The sequence below is a fragment of the Quercus lobata genome, chromosome 12 (assembly GCF_001633185.2).
Source record: "Quercus lobata isolate SW786 chromosome 12, ValleyOak3.0 Primary Assembly, whole genome shotgun sequence".
NCBI lineage: Eukaryota > Viridiplantae > Streptophyta > Magnoliopsida > Fagales > Fagaceae > Quercus > Quercus lobata.
Window position 1 is genome coordinate 12,882,118 of NC_044915.1, and position 17,823 is coordinate 12,899,940.

General features: G+C 32.6%; 2 protein-coding genes across 2 annotated transcripts; one reads left to right on the forward strand and one right to left on the reverse strand.

Annotated features, from left to right (window-relative positions):
* The first annotated feature begins 3,695 nt into the window (after positions 1-3,695).
* Positions 3,696-4,832, forward strand: LOC115972202 (36.4 kDa proline-rich protein-like). The gene has a single exon (XM_031092407.1). It carries the CDS (start codon positions 3,745-3,747, stop codon positions 4,354-4,356), a length of 612 nt encoding a protein of 203 aa, XP_030948267.1. The 5' UTR covers positions 3,696-3,744; the 3' UTR covers positions 4,357-4,832.
* A 5,295-nt stretch (positions 4,833-10,127) lies between these two features.
* LOC115970821 (14 kDa proline-rich protein DC2.15-like) lies at positions 10,128-10,832 on the reverse strand. Its single transcript, XM_031090440.1, has one exon. It carries the CDS (start codon positions 10,776-10,778, stop codon positions 10,344-10,346), a length of 435 nt encoding a protein of 144 aa, XP_030946300.1. The 5' UTR covers positions 10,779-10,832; the 3' UTR covers positions 10,128-10,343.
* Positions 10,833-17,823: the final 6,991 nt, after the last annotated feature.

Below are 17,823 nucleotides of genomic sequence, written 5' to 3' on the forward strand. Positions count from 1 at the left end.
GAAAACTGAAAAACACTGTAGCAAAATAATTTTTAAATGTGTAAATAGTACCGTGGGACCCATTTTTAATATTTTTTTCTGAATAAAGTGATTGCGGGTCCCATGAACAGTGCGTGAACAGTGTATGAACAGTAAAATTTGTCTCCCGCACAGTACATGAACAGTACTTTTACTGTTCATTCGCTGGAAAAAAAAAAAAAAAAAAAAATTCCAGAAACGCAAACGCGTTTGGGAAGCGCAAAACGCGCTTCCCAAACGCACTCTTAGTCGTTTTTATGTGTGACTAATATGTATACAAGTATCAATAGACACATTACCGTTTATTAAAATAAGAATAATAATCATTTATTAGAAATTAAAAAATTTGCAGTTGTTTTAGTGATGGAGAGAAAAATTGGGTTGGGGGGGGGGGGGGAGTGGGGGGTGTAGACCTGAGCTAGTTATAAATTTTTTATTATTTTTAATTACAATTTAGTAAATTTCTATATATAATAACGTTACAATTTGTCATTTACTAATTCATTAAAAATTAGTAATTTTGATATAAAGATAAATTATATCAAAATTCATGATTAAAAATTACGTGAGAGAGACTAAAGAAAGTTTAGCATAGATAAGATGGATACATGTGGTGCCTGAATAAATCCAATGCACTCTTATTCATTAAAAAATAAAATAAAACAATGTGATGTAGTTCATAAATATTTTAGGGAGAAGATTTAGTTTGAAGCCTTCAATTTTTTTTTCCTGTCCCTAAGCAACAGAAAAGGACAATTTTATATATTACTCGCATTATATAATTTTAGAGCTATAGTGAATCACTTTTTATTGTTAATTTTAGATGTTTCTAGTAGCATTAAAGAGTGTACAAAGTACATAATTGTAATAATATATATATATATATATATATATATAACCGAAACCTTTGAAACTCCCACAATTTTCCATGTCAACATAATATTTAAATAAAATAATTATTTTATTTAAATAAAATTATTTTTGTTTAGTCCAAACTTAACAAAGAGTAAAACTCTATCTTTTTAACAAGTCCAACTTAAACTCAAACTCATCATTATCATTAATATGTAAATAAAATTATCATTTTATCTATATAAAAAAGGCTACTATCTCTCCCCTCCTAAAAAGAGAATATTGTCTATCATTCAAATTTTAATACATCCAAAAAAGATAATATTGAAAAAATAAAAAGAGGTTGTCTATCATTCAAATTCTAATACATCCAAGAGATAACATATAAATACTACTAATTTTCGGCTCAAGAAGAGCACAGCACACCCCATGTCCACAACATAACAGTTTTAGGATTTATCTCCCAATCTCCTTTCATTCTCTCACTCTCACACTTTTGCACAAACAGAAAGAAACCTAGAAACCGATCTCCAATTTAGCCTAGACTACGATTGCATGAATGCACAGTAAGTTTGAAAAAATGGTCATAATTGATGGCAAATCATTATCATTAATATTTAAATAAATTATCATTTTATCTATATAAAAAAGGCTACTATCTCTCCCCTCCTAAAAAAAGATTGTCTAACATTCAAATTTTAATACATCCAAGAAAGATAAATATTAAAAAAATAAAAAGAGGTTGTCTATCATTCAAAGTCTAATACATCCAAGAGATAACATATAAATTTTTCGGCTCAAGAAGAGCACAACACACCCCATGTCCACAGCACAACAGTTTTATGATTTATCTCCCAACCTCCTTTTATTCTCCCACTCACGCTTTTACACAAACAGAAAGAAACCTAGAAACCGATCTCCAATTCAGCCTAGACTACGATTGCATGAATCGATAGTAAGTTTGGAAAAACGGTCATAATTGATGGCAAAGTATATGAATATATAGCAAAGCGTGAAATGACTGATGAAGAAATCAAGCGCTATTATGATCTGTTTAATAAGAGCGGGGTAAGTCTTTCTTTCTTAATTTCATTACAATTTTACACTTCAGTATCATTTGAATAAATAAAAAAAAATTTGATAGGACTAAAAAAAAAAGACACGTTGAAAATAGGACTCAAAAAACAATTACCGCCTTTATATTATTATTAATAGAATTTCAATTCAACACATGTGAATATTTGTTTATATTGCTATTAATGAATTTTATCTTTTAAGTCGAATTTCTTATTTGCTTTCATATGTGCCTAAGCTTTTCTTTCTATCTTATTCTTTTATTATGCTTAGAATTGATTTTCTTTTAAGCATTTGGGTAAATCTCCACATTTATATTGACATTGTTTTCATGGGTTTGGTTTTTGGGTTGGTATTTTTACTAATTATTTTATATTGTATATGGCAGATAAAGAATCTCTAATTTTTTGGAGAAAAATCAAAATTGCAACCTATGTGTTCCAATAAATTTTTATTTGATATGTTATATATAAATTTGTTGAATTTGGTTGGTTTTGAAGTAGAATTTGGAGATTTTATAAATTTTGAAGTTTTAGGTCTGGAGTTTTTGGTATTCGCATTTTAGTAGGTTGATCTTAATTCTTCACCTTAAATGTTTTTTATTTAGGTTCATGTGATTTTTGGTTGATTAATTATTTGTTTGGATTAATTTCAATTAATTATTTGTTTGGATTCAAAATAAAAGATAATGGAATTAGGTATTATAATTTTGATATTGTTACATGTTTTGAATTGTTTATATTGTTATTATTATAAGAAAGTCATATTGTTACTCAAATTTGAAATTTGATGTGTCTTCCTCGTAACATGGTCTTTGTTTATATCTTTACAGTTTATATTAGTTTTGAGTGTGTGTGTGTATATAGATATATACATAACTATTGGGAGTTTTGCCTTATTAATTTAAGAATTGTAATTTACTTTGTAGATTTGGTAACTATGCACTTACAACTTAATGCCGTTCTATGTTAGACAACACTTCTAAACTATATAGAAGTTAAATATTTTTCATTTAAAAAAAAAAATACTAATTAGCAAAATGTCTAATTGCTCATTGTTGGATTTTTTTTTTTTTTCATAGTCAATAATTTTTTCGTGTATCGCACGGGTTAGCGACTAGTTAGAATAAAGAAAGAAGAAAAAATGCAGGCCGTTCACATGTTCACATCATGAAATGAACTCAAAAATAATGCAAATCTTCACTGCAAACCCTAAGCTATATCTGCTAAACCTCATGGGTCATGCCTTGCTGTAGCTTCAGAAGTATAGTTCAAAACTATGCAAAATCATTATCAAAAGACAGCACACAGAGAGTGAGGATATATAAATTAAAGAAACCCACAAAAACAAGACTCTAAGAAAGAAAGATAAATTATTAAAAAAAAAAAAAAAAGAAATAAAAGAGAGAAAGATTGAAATAGTAAATTAAGGAAAAAAAAAAAAAAAATGGACAGTAGGGGCCATGGAAATCTGTGAAACTGAACGGGTTCTGAAATCGAACACGTCACAGTTGTACTGATCAGGCAGTCACGGATTTGGTTTCGATATTCGCAAAGTACCAACAACACTACAAACTCTCCAATTTAATTTCACCATGGAACTATTGGGAATCCTCTAAAATTTTCCATGTTTTTTAGCAATTTAGTTTTCTAATTTCATAGGGCCCTCATTTTTTGATTTTTGCTTCCAGCCATGTCAGAAGAAATAATCACGGGTTGCTCATAAAATTCAGCTATATAATCCTAGGCTCAAACTCAATAGGAATTAGAACTAATAGTAAGCTTGTAGAGCCCCAAAGCCATGACGAGTCCAAAGATTACAGCCATGTTCTTCATCATCCTGATTTTCATGTTGAACGTGTTGCCACCAATACAAGCTTGTACTCCATCATGTTCACAGCCACACCCACCTTCCCATCATCCAAAAAACCCTCACCCAAAACCACCAACTACAAAACACCCACCACAACATGGATCGGGACACCCGAAAAACCCTCCTGTAGTTGTTTTACCCCCAATAGTTACACCACCTTCTACTCCCTACCCACCTTACACTGGTAATCCTCCTTCTGGAGGAGGTGGTGGCGGTGGAGGTGGTGGCGGCGGCGGCGGCGGTGTTCCTGGTTTCAATCCTCCACCTTCTACACAATCAACTTGTCCCATCAATGCACTTAAACTAGGGCTTTGTGTAGATGTGCTTGGTGGTTTGGTGCATATTGGATTAGGCGACCCAGTTGAGAATGTTTGCTGTCCGGTGCTTAAAGGTCTGCTAGAGCTTGAGGCGGCTATTTGTCTTTGCACTACGATAAGGCTTAAGCTTCTCAACCTCAACATTTTTATTCCTCTTGCTCTTCAAGTTCTAATTACCTGTGGCATAACTCCTCCCCCTGGTTTTGTGTGTCCTCCTCTCTAAGTGTTTTTTCATTTTCAATCTGGGTACGAGATTACTATGAGGTTAACTAAGGCTAGCTGTTTGTTTTAAACAATGTTTTTTTTTTTTTTTGGGCGTGGTATATTGTGTGACTTGAACTAGCTGCTAGTGTCGGAGATATTCTTAGTCTCTTGAGTTAATGCCTCATTCAATAATTGATTATGGTGGTGTTGGCATGGGATAGGAAGGAAAGGTGTAACCTGTGTTGCTTTAGAGGATGGCGATCCATTAAGTGAATTTGAAAAGAGCATAGTTGTAGAGCCATCAAGGGATCGAACTGCATGCCGTCTTAGAATTCTCGGATGTTCTAAATTTTGGGAGTTGATGTTCATTATTTGTTTTTCTTCTTTTTGATGGATAGGACTCTGTATACTTCCTGTATACTTAGGGTTGATCCTTTTCTAAGCTTTATAAAATCCAAGTCATAAAAAATTTCACGTGTGATGAGTTTATTTTTACTTCTGCTTGATGACTGTTAATTTCTCTCTCTCTCTCTCTCTCCCATACCATAGCTAGTTAATATGATATTAAACGGGTTAACAAAATGGTTAAGAAGGGTATATCTCTGAGTTTAGTGCATGGCGAAAGTTTATAATTTTGAATAAGTTCAGAGCCTCCTTTGGCCCTGAAAACATTTTACAATGTTAATATTTTTACAACCTCTTTTTAAGTATTAGATCCCAGAAATAAGAGTTGGCTCCTCAAAAAGGAAAATAAAGATTTCCACCAAAAAGAAAAAAGAAAAAAAAAAATAAAGAAGTGGTCTCCTAAACACAGTTGTCCGAATGACTGCATTCAAAGAAAGACTGAGTTTTTTACTTGGGAACTGCACAATGCACGTGCAAGTTCAACATAATAGGAATTGGTTTATATTATATTAGTAATGTAAATTTATACTGTTGATACATAAAATAAAATGTGTGCTGGTATATATTTGCAAAAATTGTACAACATTATCTTTTTTTTTTTTTTTTTTTTTGAAACTATTGTACAATATGTCAACATTATCAGTACAATGTAAAATAGAATTTTTTTCTTTATCTTTAAACTTTTTTTTTTTTTTTTACTAAATATGAATTTGATAACTATGATAAATATTAATAGAAATTTATTATAATTACGTTTACAAAATATAGAACTATCTATTTTAGTATTATGCATTTATTATTATTGTGTTTATATATAGAATTATATAATTTATTATTTTAAAAAATTGATGTATCAAAATTCTAATGAAAGCTTTTATATATATATATATATATATAACTGCTTATTTTTAACTCACCATAAAAAAGAGTAATACTAGAATAAAATTTATTGGTTTAGCTTTTTCATCTTTAGTATGATGAATCTATCTTCTTGTTGAATCCAATTAGTAAATGTTTAATAAGAACAACTTTCTCTTATACCTATCAACTTTGAATCATTCATGGGTTGGGGGCTTCATCAGATCCAATATGGTTTTTTCTTCTGTAAATAAGTTTGATTTATGGATGTGTAATATATGCAATTTTAGATTTAAAAAAAAAAAAATTATTTAGGGCTAAGACTATTGTTGTTAAGTTTGGTTGAGATTCAAAATATTAAATGAAAAAGCTAAGCAAAGGAGATTTAATGTTAAAAATGTTTCGAAGAAGAAGATAGATTTTAAAAAATTTAAATATAAAATGATGGTGATTTTTTTTTATACACACCTATAGCAAGCTAATAAACTTGTTTATACTCAATTCTCAAAAAAAAAAAAAAAAAAAAAAAAAAAAAAAAACTTGTTTATACTCGTTATAGTTCAAAAAAATGATAAGTTTTCAAGTATAATGCCATCAATAAGGCAATCATCATGCATCGCGAAACAAAGAAGAAGAAAAAGAATCACATAGCATTTGCTTTATTTTGTGGGTTTTAGATTTCCAGGGTCAAAGTTTCCTTATTTGTATTATAAGAAAAATTTATTTTTATATATTTTTAAATTTGATAGTTATAATAAATGAGAAGCAAATATATGAACTTTGACTACCTTAGTAAAGGAGAATAGGTTATGCTATTGAGCTAACAGCAAAATTCACCATAGTAACAAAATACGCAATACTAAAAAATCACTAGTCACGAACTTTCTATTTTTAAAAAGACAAAATTTAGTGGCAACGAAATATTTTCTATAAATTTCTTTTTCTTTTCTATTCTTAGTGATAAAATATAAATTCTTCCAAAAGTTTAAAGGCTTAGATTTCCCTATAATAAAGGGGTCAAAACACATAAATTTTTTAGCTTTTTAAATGAGAGGTAGAGTGAGGATAGAGTTTGAACTAAAGACTATTCACTTTGATATTTTGGCTTAAATTATTTAGGATTTTTTTTTTCTTTTTTGGTTTTTTTTGTTGTGGCAAACAGGGACTGTATTAAAGCAAACTAAGTACCAGCCACAGGAGCCATATGCATTAAAAGTCCGTTTAGATACAATTTATTTTATTGAAAACTGAAAATATTGTAGCAAAATAAATTTTAAATGTGTAAATAATGTCGTGTGACCAATTTTTAATGAAAAAATTACTTAATAAAGAGGTTTGTAAGTCCCATGAACAGTATACGAGACTCATTGAAAACTGAAAACAGCCATAGAAACGTGCTTTTCCAAAAAAAGAAAAAAGAAAAAAAGAAATGCAGATGTTTGCCGCAGATGCGTATCCAAACACATACTAAATACTCGTTTGAATACAGCTTTTCCCATGTCTACGTCAGCGTCTACATTTTTTTTTTTTTTTTTGAAGCATGTTTTTGACTTTTTGTGGTAGTGGTGGCTTTCCAGTGGGTTCCGTGCACTATTCATGGGACCCACAAACCTCTTTTTTCAATACAACTTTCATTAAAAAATAGTTTCACGGCACTTTTCACATATTTAAAAATTATTTTATTACAATATTTTCAATTTTTAGCAAAATAAGCAATATCCAAACGGACCTAAATTACAAATACTGTTACAAAATAGGCCATAAAAGTCACGAAGCAGCAGGTGTTACAACTGCACAGCGCCAAGTGTATGTCTAACATACAAAAGCTGCTTTGAATTTAATCACTTACTATTATTCTAACACTTTGACTAACCTTTCTTTTACATTTATAGTGGTTTTTTTTTTTTTTTTTTTTTTTTTTTTTTTTTTTTTTTTTCATGTTTATAATTAGTGACTGCCCATTATGAACTTATAATAATTCTATAAATGATTTTCAAACTTTATTTTTTGAATTTACCATATATTTTTAGGATTATGATCTTAAAATGGAGATATTTTATTTCACTGTAAATACTTATTATTTCACAAATCTAAAAAAATTAGTGTCATATTATTTAAAATCTATAATTATCATATTTTATGAGTTGGGATTTTAAGTTAAGTGTCATTATATATACTTTTCAGTTAATGAAATACTAAATAAATTTCTAATTTTCATGAAATGAATTCTCTATATTTCAAGGCACAGAGAAATCCTTTTCCGAGTTTTAGAATCAAAATCATGTAAATTTTTGTCGTTGGTTATATTGTTTATCATTGTGACTATTTAACGTTGCTTAACCGAAAAACATATGTGCTGGGACGTCGTAGGTCTAATTATTTGGTTTCTCTTTTCCTGGTAAATCTCTCTTCATTCATTATGAATAATAAAAGATAAAAATGAAAAGGTATGGCTTATTTTAGAACAGTGTCACTTTCCACATTGCATTTATTTATTTCAATTCTTTCTATTTTTTAACGGCAGAACAAAAGAAGACCATTTTGACTCTCTACTAAAAAGATGATACTCTCAGCAAATCAAGTTCTGTTTATTTATTTTTTTTTTTTTTGAGATCTGTTTAAATTAAACAGCTAATTGTGATTAATATATTTTCTTGGCAGATATATCTATGGGATTATACCATATCTTATACGATCAGTCGAGGGGAGAAGAAACATATTAATCCCATAAAGTTCGTATACCATTTATGAACAAAATATTCACATGGCTTTTTCTATTCATCCATATATGGAATTAATTAGTAATGAGTAGCTTGAAAAGTCATTTATCTTTTGCTCTGTCTGTTATTTTATGGGCTTGTTGACAAAAAAATGTCACGGGAGTGAAGTGGTAGTTATTGGGGACCATCTTTTTTTTTTTTTTTTTTTTTGAGAAAGACCATCTAATTAATTAATCTATAGAATCAAGAATGTTCAAGAGGAAAATTAGAAATCTACAATTAATGGATTGTAGATCCTGACTTCTTACACGGAAAAAATGGTTTTTGAGTAGATGATCAGATGAGACGTTAAAAACAACAACAAAAACAGAAGTAAAAATAATAAGACTTTGTGCATATCAAATTATTGATTACTTCTATCATATCATAAAGCATGGTGACCTTTAAGGATGAGGAGATGCTAGTTAATTAAGTTTCAAAACTCTTGACTCTTGGCTTATTATTACTAAAACTAAGAACGCTTAATCCAATTAAATTTAGTGGTAAATAGCATCTTTTGCATAAGATTACTAAACAAATTTGGTGAGCTGAATAGCATTACCAAAATCTCTCCCGGCAACATTCACGTCCCGTTACCAAACCACAGGCAAGAAAGTTTCCAACCTCTTGTCCAGATTATTGGTATGATTAACAGTTTGAACTTAAGAATCGTCGGAAAGTCGAAATCAAATCATGGAGCACGGAATCTTTCTTTTGTACAGGATGATGAAGAGAAATGAACATTCGTTTTGTTCCTTCTCCCATGTGATACGTTTACATTTTCCACACCTAATTCTCAGTCACGGGGAGAACAGTTCTAGTGGTTTCCCATTTGCCATTAACTTTTTTACAATTCATGGCCCATAAATGAAGCAAAAAAAGTAGTACAGTGCCTAAAGCTAGAAAGGTGTATCTCTAATTCTCTAGTACTCCCAAGGAATAAACGACATTTTAGAACATCATTGATGTGTTTTGATGATCCTACCATCCACTTTGTGGGCCAAATGGCTGGATTATGTCTAGCTTGCGTGAATTATATGACCAACTTTAACGTATGAGAATTTTTTTTTTTTTTTGGGGTCTAAAGTCCATCTAAAATACTTTCCTTAATTATCATATCACTCTTGTCATATAACTATTCACATTAGATCAAATTAATTGTTAGGAGGCTCTTTTTATTTTATTTAATTAATTTATTTTTTAAATGGGAGAAAGAGATTTGAATCCTAAAAATATTTTGTTGAGAACGATAAGAAATATCATTTGATTTAAAGTTTGATGATGTTAAGAGACTCCATTATGTTGTGTGATTGAAAGTTAGTTCCTCTGTTTCCTAGCCAAATATTTTAATTAGGTAGATACATAGGATGCTTGATCAATAATATTTTTTTTACTTTGTTTCAAGCATGAGATGAAATGCAATTGTAGCACCAATGACTGAATGTTATTCATATGTTATTCCTTCTCTCTTATGGAGCTCGCCACCTAGTGAAGGCAAGCTATTAGACAAATTAACAATAAGCTCTTTGGTGAGGACTGACAATTGAGTGATCACTTCTCGCTGTATGTACTGTTAAAGTCAAGTTTAATGGTCAAAATGGACAATGGACCTTATGTGGCATGCAATATCAGTGCACGTAAAGTGACATGGTTCTACTTCAGAGGATGATATTTCTCCAAAAGTGACTGAAACTTTTTCTCAATAAAATCAAAAAAAGAAAAGAAAAGAAAGAAATAAAAAAGAAAGAGAGAGAGAGAAAAGAAAGACTTGATAAATTTATTCCATTTCCCATCTAGAGGTACATTGGCAAACATCACAAAGGGAAATTTATTCATAACTATCACACAAATCAGACAACTACTATATCTAGGGAAACGAGCAATTCCCTATTACACCACACACACACTTGCCATGTAAGTTTAAAGTTGCAAAACAAGCAAAAGCCATAGTATGAAAATTAAGAAACGAAATTATAAAGTGCTTCTATGCACACTTGAAACCATTTGGAACATTCCTTGAACAAACATTGAGAAGCAAGCTGAGCGAAATTGGGATGTTGAGGTTAATGCCCAAAATATTAGCTCTGATGGCAGTGCAAAGGCAGACAGCAGCCTCCAGATCGGCAAGGCCTTGAATGAGAGAGCAGCAAGGAGTTACTGGTGGGGTGCCAAGGGTAACATTAAGCAAACCGCTGAGTAAATTGGCACACACGCCTAGTTTTAGGGCATCCCTAGGGCATGAAGCTTGGCCAGAAGGACCAGGGTTAGGGTTGGGGTTGGGATTGGGGTTGGGGTTGGGGTTGGGGCCTCTTCCTGGGTTAGGACCACGGCATGTGTTACATGCACTAGTCACAAGTGCAAAGAAGAGAAGGTTGAGTGAGAGGAAGAGAACAAATGAGGCAGAGGTTTTGGAAGCCATTTCCCAACCCTAGTTGTTGTTAGAACAATAGAAAAAGGTTAAAGTAGTACTGATGAGGATGGAGTATTCGAAGTGAGAGGAGGGTTTTTATAGGGTTCAAGCAGGGTGAGGTATTTGATGTGATGTTATGAGAATATACTTAAATTATTATCACGAAATAAACCCTGACACCATGTTTCTTACACATCTTCAAATTTTAGCTGGCAAAAGCAAGCAAATTCAAGGCCAAGTTTTGGATGCATGTGAGGTGGGTCTTGACAAATTGCCATGTTACTAAAGCCTAGACCTGGCATCAATCGTGGGATCTATTTGAACTACTGTGATCCCCTAATCTAGTGCACCTCACAGAATCAAGATGTTTGAATTTGAATCTCTCTTGGTAGCATCATTCGTGGGATCATTAATTTCCCTGGCCTTCTGATCAAAGCCGATTCTTCTCACGGTTCCTTCCAAATCAGGCTACATCATAATTGTATACTTCCAACAACTAATAGAAAATCCAGTTAATTTTTACTTTTCATTGCGAAAATAAAAGTCTTCTTTAATGTCACTTCACAATCTATTTTACAGATCGCTCATTCTCACGTTTTTCTATTTTTGTTTTCCTGCCAATCTTGACCGTACTTAATGATCAACCATGCAGCTATAGCCAAACGAATCTAATTAAACTTCCAGAAAACTTAATTACATCATGATCATCCAAAGAGAACTTCCCTGAAGGGCTATGAACAATTAATATGATGGTGAAAGACTTTCAATTTAATGGAAGAACATCTTCCATATTGCAATTGGTTTAAACTTGTGCATCACTTAACTAGTTCACCTTATTAACAAATTAGGCTATTAGCTATTCCTTTCTTGTTGAGTATCAATTTAACTAACTGGTAATAAGTTTGCTTTCTTCTTATATATAGCAGTTTGCTAAGGGTATGTTTGTTTGGAGGGATTTTAGGGAGGATAGAAAATTTAGGAGAAAAAAGTAGAGAGAGAAATTTTAATGGGTGTTTGGTTGAGAGGGGGAGGGGAAAAAAATGTGGTGGGGTCTATGTGTTTTCTTCTCAGAACGAACAAAATATTTTCTCCCCAAAATGTAGAAAAAACTGAAGGGGAGAGTTTGATTTGCTTGATTGACAAAAATACCCATATGCACTTGGATTTCGTCCAATTGTCTTTTTTTTTTATTTTTTTTTTATTTTTTTTTTTTTTAAGTTTTTGCTTTCCTAGGCAACATTGGCTCTTCTTTTATTTTATTTTTCTTTTGCTGTTCTGGACGTTGCCCCATTTTTTTTTTTTTTGGGGCCACGGGCATGACAATACTTTGTTTTGTTTTTTTTTGTTTAACTAGATATGATTTTTTTTTTTTACATCATTTTTATTTTTTAATAAATTTGGGCAAATATTTTTTTTCTTTTTGTTGTTTGTCACTTTTTGTTTTAATTGGCAGCATTTCATCCCTCCACATTTTCACTTTTCCATCTCTAAAAAGCTTTCAAGGTTGGCATGTTCTAATCAGAAGTTGCTGATGCAAGGAAGTGTCACGGGCAGCCCTAAAACCAACCATGGGCTCCATTAATAATATTATATTGCACTTTATACAAAATTGTGCATCTGGCCGAAAATCCCTTGTTAAACAATGTCTAGAGTATATATGTTATTTTTTCTCCAATCCATACCAAGTGGAGCCATCTTAATTCTACTAGCTATAAGATAATACCCTATATTGTTTTGTTTGGTGCAAAGGAAAATTGCAATATTATATTAATCTAAAGTTTATAATACGTCCCTTCGCGAGAGGTACATCCATTGTCATGATGCTATTATATTAATCTAAAGTTTATAATACGTCCCTTCGTGAGAGGTACATCCATTGTCATGATGCGTAGCGAATGGGAAGTTTGTTGCTTCCACGGTACTTATTAGGAGCTAAAGGTCTGTTTGTATTGCACATCCGCGTTTCAGGCTTTTTTTTTTTTTTGTTTTTTTTAAACCAGCGTATTATGTACTGTTCATTGACCATGAATAGTGTATTTAGGTCAATGAACAATGTCAAACAGTAATAAATAGTAAATTTTTTTTTTATTTTATTTTTTTTCAATTTTCAGTAAAATAAGCTGTATCTAAATGTAGACTAATAAGATGAAACCTATTGACCTTTTTTTATTTATTTATTATTTATTATTTTTTTTTCAATTGGATATGAAGAATTACCCTCCAATAATGGATGGGGCATACCCTTTAACAGAAGGATGAGAGGCAAGTTGAGACGGCCTCCCGTTGTAGCATGGCACAACCAAAACTACAAGATCTTGTGTGCCATGCGGGATGGATCAACAACTACCTCATCCCATATAGCTGGTTCCAACCTACCTACCTTTAACTATTTTAATGCCCGATTTTGTTACACGCTTACATTAATTACTAAGCTTAGCTATTTTGATATATTTCTTAAATATTTTATTTATGATATTTGACTACCCACACCAGGGCGAGGGCAAGTTGAGACAGACTCTTGTTATAGCATGGCACGGCCAAAATCATAGCATGACCAGAACCGCAAGACCCTGTATACCATGCGGGACAAACTAATAGTCACCTCATCCCACCTCTAGCTGGATCCACTCTACTTAAACTACTTAATGCTCCATTTGGTTACAAACTTATGTTACTAAGCTTGGCTATAGATCAATTTTCTTAATATATTATGTATGATATTTGACTACCAATGTTGTGGTAGAGGGGATTGTTGTTTAACCCAAGGGTAAGGGGCAAGTTGAGAGAGCCTCTTGTTATAGCATGGCACGGCCAGAACCGCAAGACCCTGTGTGCCATGTATGATAGACCAACACCCACCTCATCCCACTTAGCTGACTTCACCCTACCTTCAACTACTTTAATGCCTCTTCAACTACTTTAATGCTCTAGATAGTTACACGCTCACGTTACTAAATTCGGAAATTAATCTATTTCCTAAGTAGTATGCATGATTTCTTACTACTTATATACATGACTGGCTTGCACAAACAGTATCAATTCGTTAAATCTCTTGTTGCAATAGGTTTGTGCTTGGTTTGAATATTTAATTAGCTAGCAGATTATAATAATAGAACTCCTAATTGTTCCACCATTACATTTTAGATGCATGTGTGGCCTAAACAGTGAATATGTTTAATGAACAAAGTTTCTCTCCAAACTTGTTTGGAGAGAAACTTTTCAAACTTCTCAGATATCTCTTTTTTTGGTGTGAATTTTAAAAATCAAACCATTGAATTTCATGTTTCTATCGAGATTTAAAAGCTGCTGAAGCCCATGACTCGACATCTAGCTCGATAGATGGCTATCTATCGAGGTTTATGAAGTTCAGTTTTTCAAGCTAATTTTCATCCAATCCGTGAATGTATGTTTGAGTTTTCTTTTCTTACGACCCTAAACATATATAAAGATTATTTTGAGAGCCGTAAAAGGTTACAGAAGTTGCACAAGAGCACAATTCCAAAGTGTGAAGAAAGGTGTGACTGGAAATCTAGTTTTGCCTTAGTTCTTCTTTCTCTTGAAGAAGCTGCTATGTTTTGTACACCATAGGGTTTTGTGACCAAGCAACTTCATGATCTTCATTGTGTGATGAACTAAAGAACTTTGCAGCCAATATCCTTCTCAAGTTGGTGATCAAGTCGTGTATTGGAATTCATGCAATTGGTTAGTCATGTACTGGAAGCCGTGCATTGAAAGGAGAGATTGTCACTACAAAACAAGTCCAATTAGGTAATGGGCTAAGGGCTCAACTGTAAGTTGGTATAAGGTATTGGAATTCCTTTACTTGTAATCGCTTGTTGTGATAATAGTGGATTCTCGAGAGTGGTGACCTTAAAATCACCTAGTGGGGTTTTTACCTTGTAGTTTTTCCCTATTCGTAAACAAATTACTATGTCAGTTTATTTTCCACTGTATACTTTAGTTTATTGGTGATTTGTTTGTGCTACCACATACAATTTCATGTTAATTTGATTAATTAATAAACTTGGCTAATTAATCAATTAATTTATCACAAGGGGTCTATACATTTTTGGCCTATCAAATGGTATTAGAGCAAACACACCTTGATTAGGGTTAATCTTTGTTGTGTGATTCATTAACCCCTGTTTGTCATGGATAAAGGACAGTCTCTTATTATACCTATTTTATTTGATGGCATTAACTATTTATACTGAAAAATACGCATGAGAGTTTTTTTACAATTTTTAGATGAGAAAGTGTGACAAGTTGTAGAGATAGGCTGGACCAAGCCAACAGAAGTGCCGGCCGACTGGGATGATGTTAAGATCAAGGCAGCAAACTTCAACAGCAAGGCATTAAATGCTCTATTCAATGCAGTCACGAATAAGGAGTTCAAGAAGATATTCTCTACTGAAACTACAAAGGAAGCATGGACCATCTTCTAGACAACCTAGGAAAGAACCAAGGCTGTCAAGGATTCAAAGCTTCTGAGGCTCATTACAGGTTTTGAAGAGATCAAGATGGAGGAGGATGAGTCTTTTGATGAGTTCTATGCCAAACTCAAGGACATAGTGAACTCAAATTTTAATCTTAAGGAAACCATTCCTGAACCCAAGATTATGAGAAAGGTGCTCAGATCTCTATCCGAGAGATTCCATGCCAAGATCACTGCCATTGAGGAATCAAAGGACATTGACAAGATTCCTTTGATTGAGCTGGTTGGAAATTTGTAGACTTATGAGTTGGGTTTGACGAGGATAAAGAAATCAAGTAAGAGCAAGAGCATGGCTTTGAAAGCCAAGAGCAGTGATACTAATGAGTCTTCTGATGATGAAGATTCTAAGATGAAGTCCTACATCATCAGGGAATTCAAGAAGTTTATGAAGAATGCCAATGCAAAGGGCTTTGACAAGGACCGTAGACAGTTGAGTTCTTCTTAGTCTAAGAGCCAAGACAAAGGCAAGAAGGATGCTAGGGATGGCGATCAATACACTGTTCCCTTAGGACCAAAGTGCTTTGGGTGCTAAGGTTTCGGTCACATGAAACAAGTGTGTCTTACTTATCTCAAGACCATTGGAAAAAATAAGGCACTTATTGCTACCTTGAGCAACACTGAGCCTAAGAATGACTCCGATAATGAGGACGATGGAATCCTAAATTCCTTCACTACTACCGCAAATCCTACTGAAGAGATTATTGAAGATGTGAATGAAGAGGAAGAATTGGTAAAGTCTAAGTTTGAGAAGATGGATGAACAAGATGGCATGCACACAGCCTATGCAAAGTTATACAAGGTATCAGAAAAGCATGAGAAATTGTATAGGTTGGCCACCAAGAAGCTTAGTGATGTGGAACTTGAGCGAGAAGAAATCTTTATAAAGTTTGATGAAGCCAATCAGACTATTGGAGTATTGAGATTTGAGAATAATTTCTTGACTGAGAAGATCAAGAAGCCTAAGGTAGAATTGTTCCAAGTTAGAGCTCTGTCAGAAAGGACTTCAAGTGCTAATCTCAATGAGATGCTCAGACTTCAGAAATCGACTTCCGATCGAATTAGTTTAGGGTATGATTTCTCTTCTCCTAGTATTGCTTCTACTAGTACTACTGTTTTTGTTCCTTTTGCTAATAATATTGAAATTGAGAATAATAATGTTAAAAATGAATTAGCTAGTGAGAACATAGACAATGATAAATCTGTTTTAGGAGCACCTCCTAAGTTTGATAAGAAAGAGATTAAAAACCCTAGGGCTAAGAAGGGAAACTCTTGAAAGCCTAAACAGAAAAAGCAACATTTTTGTCATCATTGTGGCGTAGCTGGACATACTCGACCTAATTACTACAAGTGGTTAGCCACTCAAAAGAGCAACATCATGATCGCGTCAGGAGACTAAAGTCAGTTTCCATCCTCTTTTACTCCTCTTGGAGATCTTCTCAAAACCCTAATGTTCCTTTCGAACCTGAACGGTTTTAATTCTTCCTCCTCACCACTAGATAAAGGGTTTGCTAAACGGAAAGGTTTTTCAAAGTGTGGAAGGAAAATAGCTCCAAGTGATTTCATCACTTATTCTCTCTCCCCTTTGTATTTTTGTTTTGCATTACTTGTGTGTTTTGCTTTATTGTTTTGAGTCATTTTAGTTTTATGCATTGTTTTGTTTATTTATTTATTTATTTTTTTGTTTTCTTTTCAGATTTGTTTTATTTTGTTTTTCATATAAAAAAAATTGAAAAATCAGAAAAATACAAAAACAGTGTGTATATGTGTACATTGGTACATGTGTACCTTGGATGACCATTGAAACAAAGTTTTCTAAACTTTGTATCTTTTGTAGATTAGATGAGCATCTCTATGCACAACTAAGTAAGTGAGCTTTGTGGCTCGTGTTTGTGATGAGTAAGATTAAGTGATCTCTTATACTTAACACTCATATAACTCTTTTTGACGGGAAAGACTAGAAAATCCTAAGAGAGGCATAAATAACCATCTTATCACTGTTGCCCACCAATCATGAAATAACATTTGTATGCTTCGGCATAACAAAAGTGGAATGTCAAATGCTTAACATAATTGGGTATTTCTTTTCTCTCTCTTATATGCCCATACATGGTTTACTTAAAAAGAAAAATATGCAAAGAAAAATAAAAGAAAAAAATATCAAAATGCTTTATATATAATTGTCAGCGTGTATTCTAGGAGATGTGGGAGTTATAGGAGGTACCTCGAACGTGATAGTCCCCATCAAACAATTATGATTGTGTGTGAGTTAAAGTAATTTTCTCATATCTCAAATCGTCATAACATGTAGACACTTATGCAATCTTGTGATATTTTTCACACATAACACGCAATATTCTTTACTACTCTTAATATATGTGCAGGTACAATGTGATTTGACCATCACAAGGAATACTTGTATTAATGTATGCTCACTAAAAGCTGCTGAAACCTGTGGCTTGACAGTTAGCTCGATAGATGTTTATCTATCGAGGTTTATGAAGTTCAGTTTTTCAGGTTGATTTTCATCCAATCTGTGAATATATGTTTGGGCTTTCTTTT